This window comes from Daucus carota, chromosome 8 (genome assembly GCF_001625215.2).
Source record: "Daucus carota subsp. sativus chromosome 8, DH1 v3.0, whole genome shotgun sequence".
Classification (NCBI taxonomy): Eukaryota; Viridiplantae; Streptophyta; class Magnoliopsida; order Apiales; family Apiaceae; genus Daucus; species Daucus carota.
The window spans coordinates 30,033,812-30,052,114 of NC_030388.2; the positions used below are offsets into that span (position 1 = coordinate 30,033,812).

Consider the following 18,303-nt stretch of genomic DNA (forward strand, 5'->3'; position numbering starts at 1 on the left):
ACAACCGATGGATCATGAAACTTTTTTTCTTTTGCATCTCGGTTTTACTGTAAAGAGGACAGAAGCCAGGGAAACAATTGGCACTGATAAAACTAAAAATCTTGGTGAATCAAATTAACTGGAAGTAAATAGATTGCTGCAAACTGATTATTGCACTTGCAAAATAATTTATTTACAGCTTATGAGCTGAAGAATCAATGCAAAATTGATCTCTCGCTTAAAGAATGCCAGTGCATCAATTGCTGAGAAGCACTCTTCTTCTCTTCCAGTAATTATGACTTCTGCAAATCATCATTGAAGTAGTCTGTTAGAATATAATATGATCGTGATAAGCCCTCCTCCTAGAACGGAAAACACAGAAGCCAATCACAAAGTTTAGGCTATGTTCATATTGAATATCCGTCTCATTGTGTCCTAGTGTGTTCAACATAATCATAAAGCATAGATCTTATTGTGATCAGACTCGTCGTCTTCATCTGAGATATTTGCTGAATATGCAGACCAAGAAAAGGATTTGCTTCCACTAGCCCTTCTAATGCGCCTCTGAGAATCATATCCAAAGGTTCCGAAGTGTTGCCTAAAAACAAAGTAACACAAACTGACAAGAGTTCCTAATAGAATAGGAACTCCCAGTGCAGTAATTGTGATTGCCATCCAAGAACTTCCTTTTCCGACGACTACAAAAGCTATAGACAAAAATGCACCACAGGTGCTCATGCAGGCAGCCCACATTAGCTTGTTCACAACTGAAACTATCTGTCTTTGTGCTCGGGTGTCCCAAGGAATTAACGTGATTTGAACCACAACAACGGATAAAGAGATGAAGAGGGAGGTGGCATTCAGGAGGCAGAATGCCTGGAATGCAGCATTTTTAGCAATATTTGCCTTTCCTGTTTCGGGGTCAGCCATGACATACTGGCCAGGCAAGTTGAAGATTGCCAAGAAAGCTATCGACGCAAATAGAACAGCAACAACTGTTACTGAATTTATTGTATTCTGAACCGCTTCCTGGTGAATTTTCTTGAGTTCTTTAGCAATACCAGAAACCCTTCTCTGAGTTTTCTCATTTTGTACAAGCTGGGAATGCACATCGTGTTTTATATCACTCACAGTCCGCTTAAGCTCCATCGCTTCATCTAGTTGCCCAACTTGCCTGGCATACTTGGCCCCGGCTTCTGTTAAGGCCTCCCTTATTTCAAATGCAGGCCCTCCGTATGGGAGTTTCTCTGCCAAATCCATTGCCGTTTCTTGATGATTATTGATGGCATTGACATTGAGGGATGTAAATCGTAGTAAAAGGCTTACTATCTGAAGAAATGCAATATTAGAAGGGAAAAGTTATAATAAAAATAACAACAGAATTAGAAAACTTGATAACGATACCTAGAATTCCCCCCAAAATAGAAAATGACAAAGTTGAAGCCTATACAAGTTAACAGGAAAGATATGTACCTGTGGACGACATTTTCTTGTGGCGATATGCACAGCTGTGTTACCCTTCTTGTCACGTTCATTTAGTATGGAATGATCGGCAAGCAATAATTCCTCGATTACAGATGTATCAGTTCCTTTTACAGCCATATGAAGTGCAGTTTGACCTTTCTTATCTTTAATTGGCACGATGCCTGGATCCCTGTCTAGAAGTGCTTTCACTACACAAATGCGGCCATATCTTACAGCGTTGTGCAATGCAGTTTTCCCATTTTTCCGCAGTATCCTTATTGAGCTTGGATCTGCATCTAATATAGCATTGACTACTTTTATATGGTTCTTCTCTGCAGCTGAATACAGGGGACTAGTGTTTGTGGAATCACATGATTGACAAAGCTCCGGCCACATGCCCAAAAGTTGCTTCACAATTCCTAGACATAATCAAAAACGAGGAAATCCTTAAGAAGCACATCGCAGCACATATTGATCTGTAGTAAACTGCTCACAGAAATGCCATCTCTTATCTATAACTTCAATTTCTGATGAAAGTAGCACAAGCCTTGTCTATCATTGGATTACAATACAAATACAGCATTACAATAAGTTAAACCTTACTAGCTAGCTCTATACACTATCATCTTGAACAAAATTGTAATAAATTTCTCACTGAAATGCCAAAATTTAAACTTTTAGTTCAATTTCTGATATCATTATATAAAGCATTACAAACTTGTTGTAAAACCTTAGTACTTAACTCTTTCAACTCGAGCCCTCACTCAGATTTACAAAGTAAGCTCCCAGACTAATTTCTTTTATTCGCAGGTTTAGAACCTACATTCGAGGTTCTCATCACAGAACACTAGCCCGAAACAATCTAACTAGACAGAACTCTGCCAATCAGTTGAAATAGAACAATCTCAATCAGTTTTTCATATCTAAACTTTTGAAACCTGTCTTATAACTTAACCTAGTACACAATAGTAAGGCTTATTTCTGTTGAGCAGGTGAAAAATTGTTTGGTAAATTTAAAACCAGCTTTTCCAAGCAGCAGATTTTGGCAGAAAAACTGTTTTTAGGAAAAGTTAGTTGCCCAATTCTTTTAAAAAAAACTGAATTTTAGCTTTTAAGGGAAGCTGTTACAGATTTTACTAACGGCACTGCGGCACAACAGTTTTGAACAACAATCTCAAACGGTTACTGTAAACGTATATTATAAAAGAACGAAAGAAGAGAAGGTACCCAAGTGGCCATGTTTAGCAGCAACATGAAAAGCATCCAGACCAGTCTTACTAGACTTAATCTTAACAACATCAACATCACAATACTTGAGCAAGTAACTAAACACTTGTTCTTGATTACTCTCAGCAGCCACATACAAACAACTCTCCCCCTTATCATTTCTCAACTCCATTACAGAGTTAGAAACAGATGGAAAATCTGAGTCTGACCCATCATTCTCTAACCAATCTTCAACAGATTTGAGGTCTCCAGATCGTACTGCATCGAAGAAAGATTGGTGGGTTATGAATCTCACTGACATTTTTCCTTTCTTCAAGGTCAAGGCAAGTCTTCTTGATTTCTGGTATGAAATAATTGCTGGCTGCTAATGTTTCATGAGTTGACACGCAAGACTTGTTGTCGGTTTCTAACAAAGATGTGATATGTGACCAGTTACTTAAATTAATTGTCTGAGATTCACATGGTTCAAGGAAAAGCCAAAATTCTACTCCCTCCGTCCCCCTCAATTGTTTACATTGGAGGGGGACACGGAGACCAAGACAATGTATGAAAAATGAGTAAAGTTAGATGAAAAGTGGGTTAAATGGTGGGACCCATCAATATTTAATAATAGATTTGAGATAGTGGAGGAAGGTAGTGGGTGTAATAGTGGTTTTTATTGTTAAATATGAGATAGTGGAGGAAGATAGTGGATGTAATGATTGAAAAAACTTACTATTTATGGTAATGTAAAGAAATGAGAGGGACATCCCAAAATAGTAACTGTAAAGAAATGAGAGGGACAGAGGGAGTATCATGTTATCCTGTGCGGGAATTGGATTATATTGTTCATGAATTATTCGAGTCAAAATTCGAGTTTGACTCGTTAAGTATTTAATTTTAAATAATTATTAATATTGATATTATGTTCGGAATTTGATGAATAATACAATTTTTTGATGGTCTTTGAAGGCAAATTTCGACAATTTTTTTGTAGCCAAATTTTCGATAATGACCATGATCGGGCAGCTGAATCTCGATAATGAATATTTCTAGAATGACCAAGTCTAACTAAGAACCTCACTCAACCTAGTATATCTTTTGCATTTAGAATATATTTCAGCACCATTTACATTCATTCAAGGCTATATTATTTCAAATTTTTAAGCCCTCAGACCTCGAATAAGCATAGCAAAGAAGATACCGTCAGACCAAGTGGTCATCGATAATATCTGCAATATTTCTTCTTATGCATGTATGCCACTTTTGTGGTAAACACAGATTATGCAGATAATCTTTAAAAGGCTAACCATAAATGAACTAGTGGATGCTATTTTCTTTTTGTTAATAAGTTATTAGAAACATTTTAGAAATTTGTTTGGAATTTAATCTATCTAACATTTGTAATAATCAAGACCCTCAAAATTGTGTATCACCTAAATAAACTATGAATGTGATTAGCTTTCTTTAGTTATATAAAAACCACTCCATACGGACGAACCGCTCCACCAAATCCTACTAAATATATACATGCCTTATGCAGATATGTAAAATCAGAATATTATTATCGGAATAAAAGAATAGCATGCCAGATCTCAATCTTTGTTTTTGATTGAAGTTTTTATTGTCCTTCATTTAATACATATTCTGAGATTGTAACAGAAATTGATTTGTCAGAAAAAATGAGTCTGAAACGTTGGTTTAGCCGCAAGAAGAAGACAACAAATTCATCGTTTCCGACGCCAATGGTATCAAGGACAACGTCATTAAACTCACGGGCACAGATTGAGGAGGAACTTGAACATGTGTTTAAGAAATTTGATGTGAATGGTGATGGCAAGATCTCGGCTTCAGAGCTAGGTTCAATAATGGGAAGCTTAGGCCATGTTGCTTCGGATGAAGAGCTGGAAAGCATGATCAAAGAGGTTGATGCTGATGGAGATGGATTTATTGATTTACGCGAATTTATTGAGCTGAACACGAAAGGCATTGATTCTGAGGAAGTGTTGGAGAATTTAAGGGAGGCATTTTTGGTTTTTGATATTGACAAGAACGGATTGATCACGGCTGAGGAGCTGCAGAATGTGTTAGAGAGTCTAGGAGAAAAAAGTACGATGTCGGAGTGTCAGAAGATGATTCAGGGAGTTGATGCTAATGGCGATGGGATGATTAATTTCGAGGAGTTTAAGGTTATGATGACGAAAGGCGTACAATTTGGTTCAAAGTAGAATAGAGTTTTAGATCCAAGGTTAATGGGAATTTAAGTTTGTGTTCATCACTAGTAGTTTTCAGTTATATAATTCTATGACTTTTATGATCTGAACCACAATACTACAGGTTCAAGAAAATTATAATACAAGAAGAAGAATTTTCATTTGTTATTTGCTTGTTCATCCTTAATTATCCTCTGTTTTGTTCTGTTCCCACATTCTAAACGAGCCTGCAATATACAGTATGTTGAATTGAATGATGAAACAAAAAATTGAATACACCAGATGACCTCTTGATCCGGATCTCTCTCGTCGGATTCTATTTATGTATAAATCAGGTTGGAATTGTTTTAAGATTGGATCTCTGGACTTTGAAAATATCTTTAAGGGTGAAACTGTTGTTTTAAAATTTTGTCAGTAACATACCAGTCATAATCTAGAATAAATGAATGATACGCTATCTGAATTTGAATTTGTATTCCTCTAATTGGTCAACAGAGTTTCTGGAAAACACTTAATCAAATCCTTACTGCTTAAAATTGATATTTATCTACTATAGTCCAGAGTTCTTGAATATTGTAATTATCACCAAGTCTTTTCTCTTGACTTGTCATTTGTCAATGTTTATCTAATAAAATCGTTTCAAATCATCCAAGATGGTTGAACAATTAGACCAGATGGTGAACTCCATGAATGTTATAATATGAAATAAGGATTTCTCCGGTGTCTCCTCGTGAACCGTCCACACCATTATTGAGATGTTGGAGCTATCCGAAATAAGCTAAATTCATAATAAAATTTAGTGTTACTAGAAAAATCGATGAAATAAATATGTATAGTTGTATACAGTACGTATGATTCCAGATGGGAAAAAATCCTTAACGGACATAATTTTTCAAAATATCGAGGAGAAGCGGATTTGAATTCCCCCTTAATGATTCTTGACAGGGGAAAATCTGAAACAAACATAAGTTCTTAAAAAATTTGAGGATAGACGGTTTTGAATACCGCGTCATCTCCTAAGTCGGGATTCGAAACTGAAAGTTTGTGAAATTTGAAGTTTTTGCCAAGGAAACCAAATTTCGAACCCAAAAGATGGGCAAGATTCATTCCATGAAGAAAGTTCTCAGTTTTATAACAAGTAGTATATACAAACTAAAAACTAGATCCAGCAACCAGGCTGATCACATAGAGATAAAGCCTCTATTTCTATAATATTCTTACCAAGACCCTGACCATAAAAAAGTACTAGGATTCCCCGACAGAAATCGGCCTCTGAGCAATCCCAAGCGGTGATCTCGACCTCCCCTGCTGCCTCTTGATCTCGCGAAGAACAGGACGGAGTAAAAACTCCTTTACTCCGTCCTGTTCTAGCGACGGATGCTTGATCTTCTCCATCTCCTGCTTTATTTTTCGGACTTGGCTATGAACCGCCACGCCTAAATATGTTGCATCTTTGTTGCTTTCGGTATTTTTCTTCTGCTCCATAATGTTGTTTTGCCTTGCTTTCATTGAGAGAAATTATTTAACACACTTTGTGCACCTTGCAACTAGACTTGCCTTTGTTAACACAACAACTTTGCAGCTACAACTACTTGTATTTATATATAGAAAAGAGGAGTTGATGAGAATGAGAAATAAACGTACATGAATATGACATGATTTATTCATGGAAGTTGAGTTAGGCTAGTTGAGACGATTGTTTTGAACCGTGTTGTGGGGATATGTATGGTTTAATTACGATAATACCCTTGAAGATAATGAAATTACTATTATACCCTTATGATTACTTTTTGTTTTAGCAATTGGCACAAGGTAAATACTGAATTTTGTCCGTAGATTTAGTTGACCAATGATGTGCATGTAAAAATATTCGAAATGGTGGATGAACTAATGTGAACTTTTGACTTCTAGATTGGGGTATTGTGGTATATCCAATTTGACTAGGCTCTATTGTACACACATTCTTCTTTATCCACTTAGCATTTTTATTGTGATTGTGCTAGTACACATCAGCATATCGACCTTGAAACAATATTTGTTATTGATAAGGATGACTAAAATAGAGATTTAAAATTGAATGAATAAAAAAAGTAAAATTCTCACCTAGAATCATGGCATAATTTTGACATGTTATATTAAGTTATCAAAAGATAACATATGTTGTAGATTTTTATTTGAAGGAAATTACAAAAAGGTAAATAAAAAATTGTAATTGTAATTTAGTAACCTCAAACGTAAATAAATAACAAATAAGTTTCGTTATTTTAAAAAATATATATGTGAGAGTTTATAAACTCCACTCTTAAATACTTTTATATTGTTGCATATAAAATGTATTATATTTAATTATTTAATTTGGAATGCTATCTTTAAAGATATGGTTATGACATGAAAATAAGTTATCATATAAATTTTCATATATAGTAATTAATTTATAATTTAGATTTATCATTTTCTAGCAAATAATAATAATCAATTTTTTATCATCGATAATATCTGAGAAACTATGTTGGGAATCAAATTAATATATATATATATATATATATATAATTATTATAAACTACGTAAAAATATTACTGTATTTCCAGAATGATCTTTAAATTCTATTTTATTACTCTATTATTATATATAAACCGTCCGTCAAATAGAATAAAGCGAGTGGTCCACGGACCTAGTTGGACTTTTGGTTTGCCAAATTAGTTGGTTGCAGTTGCACAATTCCACTGGTCTACAACAGGACACCTATTATTTTATTTATAGGGGCCAAAATTTATAATGTCATAAGAGTAATAGAATATCGAACTCGGAGCATAAAATTAGTTATTATTAATTCAACATTTAAATATATAACATCGTAGAGCACGGTTGGATAGCTCAGTGGTAAAGAGCTTATCCTCTGTCGTCTCAGATCTTGGGTTCGACCCTGGCTCACCCCGAGAGTTTCGTAAAACAGATACTCATTTTAAGGCTCCCGAGTGGATGGCCGATAGAGAAATTAGGCGGAGTAAGCTGCGGCTCCAATTGGAAGAGTTACAATTTTCAAGTTGAAGACTTTTTAGAATATTCGTTTATAATTATCATAAACTATCTCCCTGGCCATTTTTATAATAAAATATCCGATCATGTATTAAATAAATCGTCATGCCCTCTCAATCCTAGGTCTGGCAATTTGACACGTAACACGCTAACACGAAACGAAACGACACGAAAAAAATAGATACGGATTTTGATTTTCGATACACGAAGCACGAAAGTACACGAACACGAAATTACACGATAGATTTCGTGTCGGATATGGGTTTTCATTTGGGGTACACGAAATACACGAAAGTACACGAAATATTTGTAGATTATATTTATTATATATATGTAATGATATATTAAATATATAATTGAGTATAAAGTACTCCCTCCGTCCCACCAGGTTCTTTACAGTTACCTCTTTTGGACGTCCCATCCATTTCTTTACGTTACAAAACTTTCCCAAAATAGTTAATGGGTCCCACCACTTTATCACTTTTTCTTCCTTTTCACACTACTTTTACTCCACTATCTCTCTTTTATATATTAAAAATCGATGGGTCCCACCACTTCACCCACTTTTCTTCCTCTTTTTCACTACTTTATACATATTTCTTAACCTCCGTGCCCAAACCCAATGTAAACAATTGGGTGGGACGGAGGGTGTATATATTTATATGTATATGTGGATATATATTGCAGATACATTAACAAATTTATAAAGAATTGTATACAAGTATAATATATATATCATTCACATTTAATAAATTTATAAAGGAGAATATATATTAAATCTATTTTTTGATTAAAAAATATATTAATATTTTTATATATAATATACACGAAAAGTACACGAAATATACACGAAACGATTCCAAACGGATACGGGTTTCAAATTAGGTACACGAAATTGATAACGGGCGGATACGGGTTTCACCTTCAAGTACACGAAACACGAAAATACACGAAACGAAAGTATACGAAACGAAACGATTGTCACCCCTACTCAATCCACACGGTGACACGGGAACCAAATTTCCATATTCTAAATCTCGGTTTGACTTTATTTTATTAATTATATTATTATTTCTAAGTTTACTTTACCGAACTGAATCAGATGCATTTAGTCGAGCTAAAACTTGAGTTTTCATCGATTAACTTAGACTTTTTCCAAAAAAAAAATAACTAATCAAGCGGAGCTTTATAAACTTATCGAATAATAACTACTATAACAAAAGTTTATTATGTAAAAGAAGAAATTGAAAATCAGAATCAACTGATTAAACTATTTATTCGGAATTTATCGGAAACTTATCATGAATATTTAGTCAAATTGAAATTTAATTAATAAATTAATAACATGAATTTAAAATTAATTAAAATTTTAAATAAATCAAAAAAATTTAGAATTACAGAATAAAACTTAAAAATGTACCAAAATACGAAGGGACAGCCAAGCCTACAATGGTTAAGTTGAAATTTCGAGGGGTATTTTGGAGAGCCAAATATTATCTAACTAATGTCGTAGCGTTAACGAAATAAGAAGTGTTGAGAAAATCAGACAAAAAGTAACCGAACTATGATTAGTTACGGTTAAGTTTGTTGGTAGTGGTCGGCTCGGCAGCAGCTTATGCGTAACGCATCGTTAAACCTCTCCACGTGGCCGATTCTCATTCGATAATAGTAGTATTTTAGTTACAAATTTACCCATCACAATATCAGCATAATATGCTACGTTGTCCTAACCATAGAATCCAATGCTTATATACAGTGGTAGCCTAAAGTGACATAATCGAAAATGTTTTGTACCGCACGTTTTAGGATTCGATTACATGAATATCGACTTTGTAATGCGGATAAATCGGATATTTAGTTGTAATGATGTGGTACATGTGGATATGGAAATGGTGATCGAATATTTTCACACCTAGTTATATTCCGCAGCTTGGATTGTCCAGGTATTGCCCGTAAGATTTACCCAGAATTACAGAAAGTGTCAGGTATACGCACCGTTTGAGTGAGTTTAAAATAAGTGGTTATTGCTTAAAATAAATAAGTGGAGTAAAAGTTAGAAATAAGATAAGACTTATAAATGATTAAAGTGTTTGAAACAAAAGCCAACATTCCTAATTTTTTATAAGTGCTTCTTGATTTTTTACGTTTGAATAAGTGTTTCTAACTTACATACCGAGAAGCGCAGCTTAAAAGTGGTTGCCAAACAACCACATAGATCTGAAACATTTTTGGTATACAGTAACATTTTACTTAACTTAAAAGAAAAAAATTATTGTGTATAAATAGGAAATTAATTATAAGCGAAAAATAATTTTTATATATGTGTGAATATTTTTTGGTGCTTACAATTTATTGAGTATAAAAAATATTAATATGATAGTAAATTATTATAAATAGAAACATTTTAAAATGGTAAAAAAAAACCGCACTTTACGATAACAAAACATGCCCAATCCCCATTCTCCACATAAACAATTATATAAACGAGGTTCAAATGAGTGGAAATGTGAAGCACAAGGCATAATTTGTTCAAAGGAGACCAAGTGAATCGTTTAATTGGCCCAAGCCGACCTAACTATAGCTATTAGCTCCATTCAGGGTATTTTTTGTTAATGGAGAGTGCTCTTTACTTAATCCATAAGCCAACAATCAGAATAATCGCTTTAAAAAGATAAGTTGTTTTACACAGGATATTAATCTATTTGAAGGATATTAAATTGTTTTACTGTCTCTTGAGTCTTTTGATCAATACCGGAACACGTTTAAAAATAATCCGAGTCAACTAAATAACGTTTCAATAAGCTCAAATCAGGATATGCCGGATGCCTACTCGAATTTTGACATTTTTAAAAAAAGTCAATGTTAAATATTTCTAAAAAGTCAGAATGGAAAGATGTCAGCGTATTGCTTAAAAAAAGGATTCAAGATATACAAAATAAAATACAACACATTTTGGCTGTTTACTCGACTTTAGACATTTAGTACGTATCGTTAATTTTTGACACAATTATTCATGTGAAAATGATTTATATATAAAAACAATAATAATAATTATTTTACATTTTTTCAAAAGTGCAGAGTAATTATTTTACAGATATTTCGTACTCCCTCCGTCCCACCAGGTTCTTTACGTTACTTTTTGGCACGCATTTTAAGGCTCCTATAAAGTATACTTACATTTTATATATAATTTTTAAAAAATTATTGAAAAAAAGTTTGATGTCTAAACTTTTATTCAGAAAAAAAAATTTAAAAAAATATTATTCACCTATCCTTTATAAGAGCCTCAAAATGCGTGCAAACAGTGAACGTAAACTACCTGGTGGGACGGAGGGAGTATATTTAATATTGCAGTAAGAAAGCATCAACCAGAAAACATTGGCCCACTTATCAAAAATAAGAAGAAGAAAATGTTGGCCCAGTAATCAATTGGATAGGCCCATGGGTCGATCACAATTCATCCCATTATGCTGCGTAAAGGGCCTTTGGTTTTTCCGAATGAATATGGTTAATCTTGTATTTCTAAAAAATTCGGCGCCACACATATACAAGGAAGACTAAAACTACACATATAAAATATTACTATTTTTTGACAAATATGGCTTATAACCGATAAGCTCTTAAGTCTTAACCACTGAGCTATCCAACCGTGCTCTAAAATATTATTATTAATGTTATAATTTCACTCTCTACAGCACAAGGTATTCGTAAGAGACGAGCACTCAGGTTTTGTTGACATAATAAGCAATTAGTCAACAAAGATAACTGCAGCCACTGTATATATTCTTGTGGATAAATGGAAGTGTTTTTATCCATATATAACTTATATCCAGAAGGTCAATGTTGGTAGCCTTTAGGATTCGAAAGTGTTTGGGCAATTTTGAAGCGAAGTCACTTATATTTAGAGATGCGCAAAATTCAACCGGAACTGAAAAACTGAATCCAATCGGTTAAATTCGGTTCGGGTTCAATTCGATTCAATCTTAGATTCTTGAAAATTCGATTTGTTCAATCCTAAAAACAGATGTAGTGGTGCACTTTTTAGTGTCCAACTCCCAATTCAATAAGAACAATTAAGATATAGGGTCAGTTAGGAACTAGAAGCAACTTCTGCTTCTGGCTTCTATTTTCCTTAACTTGTTTGTGTTGAGAAGTAGAAGCACTTTTAAGAAGCTGAGAATGCTAACTTCTCTCTTATAGCTTCTGTTTTTTTTCCAAACATTTTATTAACTTATTTACTTCTCACTTTTGCTCTACTTCTTTACTTTAAGTCAGAAGTCACTTTTTTTAAGTTTGGCCAAAAGCTTCGTACGAAAAAACCGGGATAAGTGGACACTTTGGTAGGCAGTAACCAACTTTTGCACCAGATCGACCTCCATATACACGAATATTGTTTCTCTTTTTGTGAATAAGCTACTACGTTCGAATAGTCCTGCCAAAACTGCAAAACAGAGCCACAAAATGAGAGTTGTTAGCAAGATAGCTTTTTACGAATGGCGTGCAGCTGGTGTGTTAGTTGGGGCTAACAAATAGTATACTCCCTCCGTCCCGGTCAATAGTATACATTGGGGGACGGGGGCGCGGCACGGACTTTAATGCTTCAATGTAGTATAGTTCTGTAAATTATTTTTAAGATTTTCTTTTTTTGTATAAAAGTATAATATTTATACTTTTATACAAAAAAGGAAAATCTTAAAAATAAGTTGTAGAACTATGTTTTATAAGAGCCTTAAAAAGCGTGTCGAGCAGTGAAATAGAAATGTATACAATTGACTGGGACAGAGGGAGTACGAGAAAATGGAAACAAAAAATAAAACACAAAAGTTTTTCCCAGTTCACGTGTGGTCGAGGTCGACAATTCAAACCCACATGTTTCTGCTTCTTACATGTCTTCTTCCCACAATTATTTCTCATCACTTGTTTCTGTACTCCAGCTTTACGTATAGAACTCTTACATTATGGATCATATGATAGTTTGTTTATCTGAACGTGCTGTGGACTATACCAGATCTTAACATAATTGCTTTTGAAATACAACTTCTGTGACTTGAGCAACTAATAAATCTCAGATATCAATATTCCGATCAATTGATTACTAGGTTAGTACTACTCCCTTTCTATGCACTTTTTTTTTTTTTTTCCTGGATATCCCACTTTATTTTATATATTTCAATACTTTTCTAAAATAACAAAGTTTTATAATTTATTTTATCTACTTCTCTTTTTTCTTTCTGTCACTATTTTTTTTTTGAAAATTCTTTCTATCACTCTATATTACTTTATACATTTTTTTATTTTCATATCAAATTCATATACATACATCCTACGGCACGGAGGGAAGCAATAATTTTGATCTTATGAGTTCTGCTAAAATGACGCAGAGACTGACGAAGTATTGCATTGAACGAGATTGCGGCATAATGCTGATGTATTTGATGCTAAACCATTGATCTCATTTCATACAAATTCATACTGGCATACCAAACAATTACAACTGTGGAAGCCAGTATCTCAAAACGCACGTGACGCATGCGCCTTAACTCTTTAAACACTCTGACTTTGACTGAATGAAAAAAATTGTTTGGTTTTTAAGCTGTTGTCTAAAATAATTCTTATATATTGTGTAAATTATCCCGAATTATTAAAAATATTTGATATATACAGTTTTAATACAAATATTTCACATCAATATCATGCCATTTGTTGGGGGACGAGTTCCAGGAAAAATCTGAATCACTCTATAAGGCTTAGTTCCTCTTTTAATTTAAGTTAGATATGAAAGCTCTAACATGTAAACCAAACTTATTTGGCATAACAATTTCATATTCATATATTATTCTTTTTCTCCATTAATTATAGATAAATATGTGTTTTTATTTTTATTTTTTTATCATCATCCAATATTATAAGAGCATCTTTAACGATTGTGGTTATTAATGATTGACTAAATTAAACGTGTAAAAACTATTATGTAAAATTTGTCATAATAGTAAAAAAATATTGTTTTTGATTGTTACAACTTATGAATAAAATATATTATTTTAATACAGTAACAAATGATTTAGAATCTTACTACAAATTTCTGGAGATTGATTATATTTATAGATAAGAGAATGTCCGTAATCTCTATATTTTTATTTATAATACATATTTATAATTTTAGTTAAGAATTTTATTAGATTGCAGATGTCCTCGTAATTTAAAATAAAAATTTATGCCCCAGCCCGACTGTTAATATTACACCTTCAGCACTGTTGCACATAAGACAAAAACAGTCCCGTCGCACGTACCTACCCATATTACAAAAACCCAAAGTAAGAAATTAAGTGATAAAGAGAACAATTTGATAAAGATTAAAGGCAACATATTTTAAATGTGGAAACCCAACTAAAAAAAGTTAAACTGGAAAAGTAGATAGAGATAAGCGAGTGGAAAAGAGTGCGACATGCTGAGAGAAATGTCTGGCTCCAACAAAGAAACAACCACACCACTTGAAGCCGACTCGTTTGATGTTACGTTTGCAGTTTGCTTAGCCGATATAGATCTAGCCATCTAGATTCTAGCCGCGTGAAATAATAAAATGGGCGACCAAGCTCCGTTATTTTATAAATTATATATTTATATTTTACTCCTTCCGTCTTTTTCATTTCTTATCAAATGGATTAGATATCGAGATTAAGAAATATGATAAAATAGTGGAAAAGATAAAGAAAAATAAGTGAAGTGGTGGGATCCATTGATTTTTAATGTATAATGAAGAAGTGATCAGATCATTTAACTATTTTTAGTAAGTTTTAAAATATAAAAAATTGTGAGTATTTCTTGGTTTTTTTTCTTTTGAAATGAGAGTATTTCTTGCTTGTTTATGTTAAAACAGAACATGACCCTCAAAAAAATTTAGCTTCACAAATTATTTTGATTTTCTTTCCTGAATAAAAATTTAATATTTATATATTTATTTATGAAAATAATAATTTTAAAAATAAACTATCATATCACTGAGACACGGTTGTCGGGAATAATACCCTTTATATTTACCCCAACTTTATTACAGCTACAAATAATTAAGCAAACTGCATGCGGTCGACTGACGTAATATATATGCAACTAACAGCCATAAAAATTGAAAACAACAGTAGGATGACATAAAAAGTAACTTCTGAGAAGCCACAGAGAAAAAGACAGGCGAGTTCGGATAACAAAAATAGAAGGATGAGAATAAACAGCTATCGACTCGAGTCGATGTCGATCGTGAGCCTAACACGCAAAACACTATCTATTAATTTCCAGCTAATATTCCAACATATAATATTATAATATTATTATCCCCAACATGTCATGGACTTTATTTTTAGCCTGTTCAAATCTCACAAATTTAAAGCTTCCACGCTGTGTTAGTTGTTGTCTGAATACTATTTTTTCTATAAATATATATAAAAACACGCAATTTTGTATCCCACACGAACGCTACGCTCTTTTAACGCCCACCTTTTTTGTTTTCTTCGTGTCTATTTAACAACACCCTCGTCAAACCAAGTCTATAAATATTTAGAGACATTTGCAACAAACCTTAATAGCTCCATCTCAAGGCTTGTGTGTATCAACGTAGACAGACAGTGATCCGGGTGAGAACAGTTTCCGTAAAACGTAAAAATGGTGTGTATGGTTTCTCGGACGGGAAGGCATTTACAGAAATACAGCAAAGGCCGGCGTCTTGTTGTTGGGTGAGTTTTTTTTTTTTTTTTTTTTGACTTTCTTGATGATTCTTGATCTGGATCTCGCTGTATAGATTATTATATTAATTATTTTGATTTATTTGGATTCTGCAGATGTATTCCGTACAGATATAAAAATGGGGATCATGACATTTATGATGATGATTATGAGTTGATAGAAGTGCTTGTGGTGAGTTCACAGAAAGGAGAAAGAATGATGTTCCCCAAGGTAATTACAGGCCACCTAATTACATTTACTAATTTATTTCATATGTGCTGCATTATTTATTTATATAATTAGCTAATTAAATATGTTTATGTTGTTGATTTGCAGGGAGGTTGGGAGCTTGATGAATCCGTAGAAGAAGCAGCATCTAGGGAATCCCTTGAAGAAGCTGGGGTTCTTGGGCATGTCCAAGTGAGTATTTTTAACGGCATTTAGTTTATTATCGTCTGATACCATGTTAACAGACCAATTATGAAATATCGGAAAAAGGCACTAAATGGATCATATGTTATCAACATTGGATTAATCTGACCTCGGATGTAACTTTTTTGGTGCAGCATGGATTAGGGACATGGAGTTACAAAAGCAAAAGCCGTGAAATTTATCATGAGGGTTATATGTTCCCTTTACTTGTCACAGAACAACTCGATCTTTGGCCTGAGAAGAACTCGCGGCAAAGAGTTTGGGTATGTTTCTGTGCCTGCCTGAATTCGAAAAAAATACTAATATTGTAATGTACTACTATTCTGTCTTTCAATTGATGAAATACTTACCAAATGTTGATTGTTTTGATGTTTTTGTAGATGACCGTCGAAGAAGCTAAAAAAGTTTGCGACGCTTCTTGGATGAAGGAAGCCCTGGATAAATTAGTTGACAGACTGAGTGAATCTCGGAAGCAAGAAGAAGACGTTTCACCTTATTTCCTCAGTTGATTAAAATGGATGCTCCAAGTCTTCGCAATTTTGTACATATATATGAGACCGATGGGAGTACTTTTAGTATACGTGGTGCCAGACATACAGCCAGACATACAAGGGATTTTTGTCAGAAAATGCTTCATGCACAGAATTGGGTACAAAATCTTTCACAAAATGACATGTGTTAAGTTTTGATTAGAATGAGCCCACATGAATAGCACTACTCTTCTTTGTCAATCCACGAGGTCTGCATAATATCGGATGATCATCAAATGGCTGCATGTAATTGGACGATCAGAATCTGGTACCTGTATATATCTGAATGTATTCCGTTAATGGCTTTCAAGAAATGAAAAACGTGTCGATTGCAATATGTTTCTAATTCGATATATATAATTTTTGTTTCAATGCATTTTACCATCGCATTCCCAGCGTGTGTACTGAGGAATACCATCTTACCAACTCAGTTGTCCAAAAAACAAGTATCGATGGCCTATAATACGCCCAATACTTGTGCACTAAGCAGAAGATCTGAACAAGGCCATAACAATTATATTCCGGCCCCTTTTTCAAATAGCCTTGGAAACTGCTATCGTTATCCGGATCCGAATACTCGCACCCCTGTGAGACTTGCGGTCCCCCTCAAGAGAATATTCTCACGAGTCTATACACGACATGTCAATATTATCGCACCACGACATCCGTCTTACACACTACGTGATATTCGTGACAAACGCTAGCTAGCTAAAGGACACACTCCTCTCTTACGAGACCATGGAACATCCGCCTTACATATTCCAAGATATTCTCAACACACGCTAGCTAGATGGCACACTCCTCTGTCCTCTCCTATGAGACCATGGGGACACGTTCCCAATCTAAAACAAAAACTTACCTAAATGTTCATATAATTAATGGATAAGATGAGAGGTACAAACCTCAAGGTCCGATCATTGGCCGATAAATATATCAATAGACCAACGATGGACAATTTTGGGTTGCTTACTTCCACTTTATTCATATTTTATTCCCCAATCATAACATATCATTTGTAGTATAATTCCATTTTGCCTTCTACCTGCTTTCTTCTCCAAATGTGTCCTATTCTCACCGCGGAGATATCGCGGGGCTAAAAAACCCATCCGGTATTGTTTTGCAGGTACACGCCTATCAGTTAAATCAATATACCATTAATCATACGACAATTGAAAAATAGAAAGAGAGTGCATTTGCTGCTTGAATATTTGTCGAAGGAAATGGAGATTGTTGGGTTTGATTGGCGGCCACTACCACCTCGATGATTCTTGCCCTGCCATCGGCATTCGGCCACCATGGTTGATGTTATGATTGATTCGATTACAAATGATAAAATTATAAAGTTATTTGATCATATTACTATTACAATTCTCATTTGGAGTTATCAATATATATAAGATCATAACCACTATTTATGACTTTTTGGCCTTGCCGCTTTTCTTGAGCACAAGCATTCAACTGTAAAAGAGGGAGAGTACTTCACCATGACACTCATATGCATCAAAAACTTGGGTATAACGTTTAAGTCATCTAGTTATTTTTTCCTGCTAATAATATGTCCTGACATACGAATGTCACTGACCCGGATCCGGACCCAATCTAATATAGACTTGCTTGCCGATGTGGTTCTTTTCATAGACAATTAAAGTATTTTCTTAAGTAGCTACCTATTCCACTATTTCCACAGGAAGCAGTCAATTAAACTAGCTATGGATCTGTACACTTTTGTG

The 18,303-nt window shown here is 33.9% G+C and overlaps 3 protein-coding genes across 3 annotated transcripts; 2 read left to right on the plus strand and 1 right to left on the minus strand.

The window, feature by feature from the left end:
* Nucleotides 1-105: 105 nt before the first annotated feature.
* Nucleotides 106-3,125, minus strand: LOC108192342 (ankyrin repeat-containing protein At2g01680). Its single transcript, XM_017373377.2, has 3 exons — nt 2,671-3,125; nt 1,453-1,862; nt 106-1,308 (listed from the first exon to the last, which is right to left on the minus strand). The coding sequence occupies exons 1-3, from the start codon at nt 2,969-2,971 to the stop codon at nt 433-435; spliced, it is 1,587 nt and encodes a 528-aa protein (XP_017228866.1). The 5' UTR covers nt 2,972-3,125; the 3' UTR covers nt 106-432.
* Nucleotides 3,126-4,331: 1,206 nt separating this feature from the next.
* Nucleotides 4,332-4,877, plus strand: LOC108198773 (probable calcium-binding protein CML25). The gene has a single exon (XM_017366542.2). The coding sequence runs from the start codon at nt 4,332-4,334 to the stop codon at nt 4,875-4,877; it is 546 nt and encodes a 181-aa protein (XP_017222031.1).
* Nucleotides 4,878-15,126: 10,249 nt separating this feature from the next.
* LOC108197415 (nudix hydrolase 17, mitochondrial) lies at nt 15,127-16,949 on the plus strand. Its single transcript, XM_017365026.2, has 5 exons — nt 15,127-15,622; nt 15,728-15,842; nt 15,948-16,031; nt 16,178-16,306; nt 16,424-16,949. Exons 1-5 carry the CDS (start codon nt 15,552-15,554, stop codon nt 16,550-16,552), a joined length of 528 nt encoding a protein of 175 aa, XP_017220515.1. The 5' UTR covers nt 15,127-15,551; the 3' UTR covers nt 16,553-16,949.
* Nucleotides 16,950-18,303: the final 1,354 nt, after the last annotated feature.